This window comes from Micropterus dolomieu, linkage group LG20 (assembly GCF_021292245.1).
Source record: "Micropterus dolomieu isolate WLL.071019.BEF.003 ecotype Adirondacks linkage group LG20, ASM2129224v1, whole genome shotgun sequence".
Classification (NCBI taxonomy): Eukaryota; Metazoa; Chordata; class Actinopteri; order Centrarchiformes; family Centrarchidae; genus Micropterus; species Micropterus dolomieu.
This window is the reverse complement of record NC_060169.1, coordinates 4,514,629-4,522,726: the sequence shown is the minus strand read 5'-3', so window position 1 is coordinate 4,522,726 and position 8,098 is coordinate 4,514,629. Positions and strand designations below refer to the sequence as shown.

At 41.6% G+C, this 8,098-nt stretch overlaps 1 protein-coding gene across 1 annotated transcript in view; it reads left to right on the top strand.

Annotated features, from left to right (window-relative positions):
* Positions 1–8,098, top strand: part of wdhd1 (WD repeat and HMG-box DNA binding protein 1) — a 31,006-nt gene that overhangs the window by 21,522 nt on the left and 1,386 nt on the right. Inside the window, exons 23-25 of the mRNA XM_046033395.1 lie at positions 1,439–1,603; positions 1,754–1,896; positions 1,984–2,119. Of these exons, the coding sequence (XP_045889351.1) occupies positions 1,439–1,603; positions 1,754–1,896; positions 1,984–2,119 (444 nt within the window). The remainder of the gene's footprint in view (positions 1–1,438; positions 1,604–1,753; positions 1,897–1,983; positions 2,120–8,098) is intronic.

The following is an 8,098-nucleotide window of genomic DNA, read 5'->3' as shown; positions in this document are numbered from 1 at the left end:
TTGACCCTTCGCTAAGCCACGCCCCAAATACGCAGCTGGCCAATCACAGTGCAGTATAGGACTCGCTCTAACTGAGGATCCGACACTTTCAGGGCTGCGCTCCATTGACTCGTATGCAAAATGAGCCGTTTTCTCGCTTTTTTTTGGCTGTATTTTTTCCAAGATATGGTCAAACACTGTTCCTGGGGCACTTTTAATAGTTAAAGTCGCTACGCAGAGAGGTTGAAAGTTGAAGTACGATTTCTCCTCTTTCCAAAACCTAAAACAAATCCAGAAAAATGTTGGCTGTCTATTCTCTCTAATGTAATGTTAGTTAGCTAACTTACTACTGAATTTAACGTTATATATCCCCGCTGTTCTACTTTTTAATTATTGTAATAGTGAATAGAGACCTACTCAGCTGTACAGAAGCGTGTTCATCTTTAGTATCGTTGTCCTCTTTCTCAGTAGTCAATAATACCGTAAGAGGTGGTTCACTTTTACTCTGTGATCGGTAGGCTTTAGCTTCTGTCTTTATTCTGTTTGACAGCCTGAATACAACCTTCAAATGCACAATGCAACTGCAAAACTGTCTGCTTCTTTCTGAGATCGCTTTTTCCAAAAATTAGACAATATTTCTCCGGGCACTGCAGTAATAGACAGTGGCAGCGCCAGTTTGCCGGACTTAGCAACAGTAACTAAGAGGGCGTGGCTTAGCGAAGGGTCAATTGTGATTGCGTGAAAAGTGAGTTCTGACACCCAGGTTGAATATACACGGATTAGCTAAACTCCGAGTCCAACTTTCTCAGTATCTCTTGGATCAGACTGTTGGGCATGTGACACCAGTGCTGCCCTGTTGATGCCGTTTTGCTTCAGTAGAGAGGAAGAGCGAGTGGTTCATGAGTTTATTATTCGGACAGGTATGGCCGGAGCTCTGTCACAGGAGGACGTTACAGCAACAGACGTAATCAGGAGGAGGAAGAGGAGCAAGGAGAAGAGCTCAGGGAGGACGAGGATGGACAGGAGATGGAGACGGAGGAGGCGGCAGAAACCAGAAAACGTCAGTTCCTTAAGCGCTCTTTTAGCACAAGTCTGTCGTCAACAAAAAGACAATGATACCAGCTAACGTGTCTGATATGTGTCTCTCAAACTGAAGGTGTGAATCCGTTTGCTAAAGAAGCAGGTTCACCCGTGAAGCCATCTCTGACGCCAAGTGAGTACACATAACACATCTGATTAATATGGTGTGAGGGGCATAATTTAATTTTTTTTTTTTTAGATATATTTGAATAAGCATCTGGTCTTTTTTAATTTACAGTTGGTAAAGTAGGACGTGCAAATCCTTTTAAGGTAAGAACTAAACATAATTTTGCGGCAGAGCTGTTTTAACATGCAAAAAGAGAGATGACAGACATGTTTAGTGGAACAATGAGTGACTGTTTGGATGGGATACGTGCAGGTGCTAGGCTCAGGGAAACCCGCGTCTTTGTCTGGTCATCCTCGAGTGACAAACATCCTGGACAACATGACGTCCGGCAAGAAGTCGGCTCCACTCAGCGGATCTGCGGTAAAACCAAACAAAGGCCCCGTCCTCAAACCGCTGGCCCCCAGGCCCAAGACAAAGGTATCATCATCTCCAAACTTCTAGCTCTAAAATACGACATAGCAACAAATGTTTGTTGTTAAGTGATTGCACAACCATCCTCCTTTTTAAATATTATAAATATCGTGCTAACAGATATCAAAATGTATACTGTATATCTTTCCTCTCCAGACGCAGTCCACTCTGCTGCAGATGACTGGCACAAAAGCAGCCAATAAGAAGCCTCAGGAGAACACAGAGCCGGCCGCAGATCAGCAGAAACAACCGGACGTCCCGCCTCCTGCCTCATCTGCAGATAATGTCGAAAACAAGAGGTAAAAGATGGAATCGTCTTACCCTTTGAAATTATTTTAGTGGAAGCTACAAGGTAGACTGACTCGGTTGTGTTGTTGACTGTTCAGGCCGAAGACGGGCTTTCAGCTCTGGCTGGACGAGAACAGGAAGAGCATCATAGCTGACCACCCGGACCTGGAGGAGACCGACGTCATCAAAGAGGCAATGGGACGCTTCCGGACGCTGTCAGCAGAGGAGCGACTGGTATGAAACACTGAGGGGTCTAGGTGGGAGGGTTTAGGTGATATTAAGTGGTTGCATCCTTGAAAAATCACTATTGGACCGATCGCTCTAAGACAGTAGTCGACAAATACGTCGGACATCGGGCCTATTTTTTTGAAGCCGTTACATGGCGGGCCAGAGCGTTATCTCAGTCACTCATGTGCACGTTTAGCTCAGTGGGTAGAGTGTGGGAGTTGTCAATCGATCACAAAATCTACTCTTTTTTTTTTCCTCCCTTGTTAAACATATAGATTAGCATATAAGGACACTTTTTCACATGCTCGAAATAAAGCGTGTGCTGCAGTGTGTGTGTGTGTGTGTGTGTGTGCGCGCGCGTCTCGGCGTTTGATCCACATTCATAAACGTGCGGAAACTAACTTTCATTTCCCTGAGGAAATTCAGGGGAATTCAATCGCATGTTTACGGACTGCTTTTTCAGAGGTGTGTCACGAAAGCCAGAGACTCTTTCGAATGTCCTTCAGAACTTTTCAAAGTAAAAGCTCTCAATAAACGCAACATGAAGCATTGCTGCAAAAAACATTCTCACACTTTTATTTTTGAGGCACAATCACTGAAGAGGAAGTGATTATGTTGCTGTGATGGCTGAGATCTCTTTCAGCATTAGCCGCTATCAAATTATTTATTTTTTGTTCTTCTGCTATTAAAGCAGATATTATCGCTGGCGAGCCGGTTCTGGCCTACTGCCGACCACTGTGACAAGAAGTCACTGGCCACACAAGCCCCGAAATGTTATTTCATTAAAATTTCAGCTGTGGTAAGTGAATGAATCAAAATTTCAGTATTGGGTGCACAAGTCAGACTTGAAATGAACTTGAAATCAGCTGTTCTGCGTCTGGCTAGTAGTGTCAACGTTACCTCTGTAATCATTTATCTTAAATTAAAAGGTAAAAGCAAAATTATTTACAGGTATAAAAGGTTTTTAAAACACATTCAGAGTTAAGGCATTGTCTGTGTTTGTTTTTTTTAATTTTGGCAAATGTCTGTTAGTATTTTAAGGCTAATGTCTAAGTATGATATTGTGTTATTCAGAGTGTCTCTACAAATCCTCAAATATCTTCCGCTGCTGATTCCACTTTCATCTTGGTTTACTCGTGTTTGCAGGAAGTAATTTTTACAGGAAAAAGGAAAGTGGCTATAAAGAAAAAGAGTGGGGCTTTTGTTAAAAATGTACTGTTGTCATGGATTATGACACATTTGCGCTTTTCAGCTGATTATATATTTTTTTTTTTTCAGCCAGAAAAACACAAATTTACCACAAAACTCTAAATTAAAATAGTGAAATATTTGCACATGATGTCACACCACCTTCATCTTCCCCCTCAGAAGGGATGTAGGTGTATACACTGAGCTGTATTCAGTTCATTCTGCTTTGAATGTAATTGGCCAGTGAAACCCATCAATTAGTCTGTAAGACGCCGGTGATTATCAGCTGCAGATCCATTAACCCCTTCCTTTATGTGCAACCTGAAGACACTCCGCACACAGATCTTTGGGTCAAACTTTCTTAAATCGCTTTCATCATTTACGGTACTATATTTTGTATATATTACTTAGCCTCAGTAATCAGATATGAAGATACCATGAGAAAACGGTAGCAGTTTAAACATTTAAAACCTGTCAAGGTATCCAGTTCATTTAAAAATCTGTAAAATTGTTTCATCGGTGTCCCTCAGCAGTTAAATGCTGCATAAAGTATAACATAAAGAGTAAATATCTCTTAAAATGTTTTACTCATCAAAGCATTAAGACCAAATGTAAATGCAGTTAATTTCTGTTAGTCAGCGTGTTTAAATGCACTCAAGTAACCTGCTTAGTCTTGATGATAAAACTTTAACTCCCTATTTAGCCTTTATAAGCAGTATATAATCAGTAATAAATAAATGGGTAACATAATTTGGTTTTAAAAAGGACCATTTAAGTGTTAATGTAATGTTAACTATGACTCCTCAAATGAAGCATCTGTTGCTGGTGTCTAAACACATAACAAATGCTCGGTAACATAATATTTATGATCTTATATAATATGTATTCATTCATTAAAAAGATAATAGAGGGTTTTCATGAGACCGTAATAGATTTGTTCATGTGTGTAGTCGTATATCATTAGAAAAGATTGCAGCCACTGTATTATCAAGAATTAATCTTTTGTGCACACATCAGTTATGGAGTTGTTGACAAAGTAATTAACACTTAATAAATAGTTTATGACACTGTGATTAAGCAAAAAAAATGCTAAATAGGTTTGTTTAAAATAAAGTTGTTACCCAGTCGTCTCTCTGCAGTAACCTGATTTCTTTTCTCAGCTGTGTTTCTGCTGGAGAAGCTGATTTCTCAGCCGTGTACTGAAACTGTGTGTAACTGGGTTTCTAATCTGATTCTTCTTTTTACATGTTTGCTTGCGCCTGACAAAGACTTCAGACAGGGGAAATGTTGCTGTGACTGCAAAACAGCAGGCTGTAACAAGATTACGTGTGTGTGTGTGTGTGTGTGTGTATTAGATTTCCTGTGCAATCTCGTTTATAGTATCCATGTAAACGTCCTGACTGACAAACGCCTAATTTCTCATAAAAACGGCCATAAAAAAAAAAAAGATGGCCTATTAATTTCTATGTTAACCAATTAGTCCGCTAACAGCCCGATTTCTCGCACATTGTACCATTTTTATAAACCTCATTCCAGAAACTGTGTAACTGCACTAACGAGCCCGAAGACCACTCGACCTCTTAATGAATGGTTGGTTTGTAGGGATGCACCGAAAGTTCGGCCACCGAAATTAATCAGCCTAAAATAGCAAAAAAAAAAAGCACTTTCTGTGTTCGACCTAATAAGTCAAAAGGCCGATTTAAATTTTACCGAACAATTATGATGACACGTTCTGCTGAATTGTCTGTTAGCACGTCCACTCAATTTGTGGCTGACTTCTTAGAAAAGGCAACAAACGGACTGAACAGCTTTGAGTGTTTCTGTCGCTCCTTTCTGAGAAGGCGATTAAGCTAGCCGCACCTACACTTGGAGTGCACACCTATTCAAGCCTTTACGGTAAATCCACTGAAACGGACCAGAGCGAGCTGACAGGCAGGTTAGCGACTTTATCCTGTCAGTCTTTACAAAGACAAGCGTTGCAGTACGAGAGTCCTACCTGAAGAGATCATCTTGGTGCATCGCTAATGGTCTGGACATTGTTACTTTTAACTATATTTAAACTTTAAAGAAAAATAAAGAAGAAAGATGAAACAAAAATGTCCGCAAAGAAACAAATCAGAGTTGTGGGTGCTGAGAGAAACTCATTCCATTTAATCATGACACACCCTTAATGCTGCGCCCGGATCATTTGTACTTAACATTTATTAACAATAATTTACACCAAATTTAGAATGTTTTACCGTAACAGTACAACAGAAAGCAACACCAGAATACTGTACGTCAAAGAAGCCACAGCATCTACACAGAGAAGGGCGACCTTTAGAGCGAATCGCTAATAAAATGTTTTACAAATGGCCTGCGAGTGATCAATGTACGGCGGCAGTGATGTAAAAATGGAACCGTACTGCGTTACCTTACGTGGATAGTAGCAAAGGTAAGTTAAACTTTTTGCTAAAATGGGCACTTGCCTGTTACGAGACGCAGCTTTTGAAAACCTCTTTTCTGCCACAAACACTACACTTAAGTAGAATAAAGGGGTAAAATCACAAAATCGGGTTTAAACATTTATACAATAATCCTGATAATAGGAGGTGCTGCACCTCCAGAACCACATGATATTCATAAAAATATCCCGATTTTTAAATGCTGTGGTCAGTAATAATAGACCTGATCCTTTGATCTACCGGAGTGTTAATATATATATATATAATGTCGGTCTCTATAGTAACCTGGTCCTGACCCCGCATGCATCAAGACTCTCAGCCGAAAGCTGGATGACACTCGACAGAAAGAAAAGAGGAAGTGGATGTAAACCGGAGGGGGAGGGAGCGACGCCTGTTGCCTGGGAAACCTGTTGAGTGTGTTTTGGCAGCGAGGGCACAAAGTATTGATCTTATGATAATACTGAGAGAGAGAGAGAGCTGGTCAGTCTGCAGGGGAATCACTGCGATGACGCCGCTTTCAGATATTTTAAAGGACAATTCCTGCACGATTTACATTTCTTTAAAGATTTTCCATCACAGTTTTTGCGTCAGAACTCCTTCAAAAGTCGAGAGACGGTCAAGTCCTCAGCAAACGGCACAACAGAAGAGCAGTTTGAAGAAATTTAAACTTCAGACTGAACCTACACATTTTACAAACTAGAGGACATTTCTTTGGCTTCACAGACACTAGTACGATCTCCGTCCACACCAGCGTTACAACACTAGACTTAATGTATTTGACAAATAAATAACTGATAAATATTGAGACATTTCAGTGGCATTTTCTGAACATGGTTCACGGAAACGCTGGAAACCTTGAAAACCTAACTTTTCTTTTCTGCACAGTGAAGAGAAAACACTGTTAAAAGCGACTGGCTGCAGATCTACATCATAAACAACACAGCCTCCTCATTCAGTGAGACGCCAGCGATGGTGCAGCAGAGATGAGCAGTGCAACATCGTCTGCCAGTGAACTGTCCCTGAATAGGGTTACAACTAGTAATTGTTATTAATAATCAATTGATGTGTTTATTGTTTTACCCCTTTTTTAAATTTCCCTCAGGACACATTTATTTAAAGTGTGTAGAAAATAGAAAATTGTTGTGAAGCACAGACCTGCTACAATATTACCGTGCGTTCACATTGTCATATTGTTATTAGGTAGTAGATGGTGGAAGGAAGCTCCAGGGTCCGGTTTACTGAAGGAGAATGTGAAAACACCTCTGTGGTGACGAACTTTGCACATGTACAAGTCAGTAAAGTCCATGTCTGACATTTTATACCAAGAAGAAAAAAAAATTTTTGGGTGGAAGGGATCTTTTTATCAATTTAATTCTATTATTGTAGTTTGTAAAGAAAATAGGGAACATGCCGCTGACCAGGTGTCCTGTGGAGTTTTCTTGTAAACAGACAAGTTTTGTTTCCTTCTATCCTTTAAGTCTAACAAAGGCGTTCAAACATTTCCTTCATCAGAAGACGTTTGCGAAGTCGGTACGTGCGTTTGACTTCATGCGGCTCTACGCAGCGCTGACTTAACGTGATGCATGCTGGTCTTAAAATAAGGCATGCTGGTTAGAAATTGTGTCCGACTTTTGCCGGCGCTGCAAAACGTCACCATGTCGCATGACATTAAAACCTCGAGAGAGCAAGTCGGCTGTGGCATCTTTCTTTGCAAATGCCGCGAGACCAGTCGTTGATCTCAGCTCACAGTAAGCTCACGCAGGTACGACGTGTCCGACTTGACGCCCCAGCAGTCGTCTGCAGCTCACGTTAGACCATCAAGTCGGCGAAAGTCAGCCGCAGTCATCTCGAACGCACCTATTGTTTTGAATATTTAAAATCTTGCCTTTGTCGGCTCATTGTGCCGCTTCTTGGCACCAACTGTTGATCGGTGGAATAGCGTGAAACCACTGGCAGGATGTGACCTGCATATAGACACGATATAAACTGTACTCTGTGTAAAACTCCACAGAGTACCTTTTTTATTTTAGTACCCTTATATCCATCCATCGTCAACCGCTTCGCGGGGGGCTGGAGCCAATCCCAGCTGACATCGGGCGAAAGGCGGGGTACACCCTGGACAGGTCGCCAGTCCATCGCAGGGCCACACATAGACAAACAACCAGTCACATTTAGGGTCACCAATTAACCTAGTCCGCATGTCTTTGGACGGCGGGAGGAAGCCGGAGAGAACCCACGCAGACATGGGGAGAACATGCAAACTCCACACAGAAAGGCCGGAGCAACCGGGGTTTGAACCCACGACCTTCTTGCTGTGAGGCCACAGCACTATCCACTGCACCACCGTGCCCCC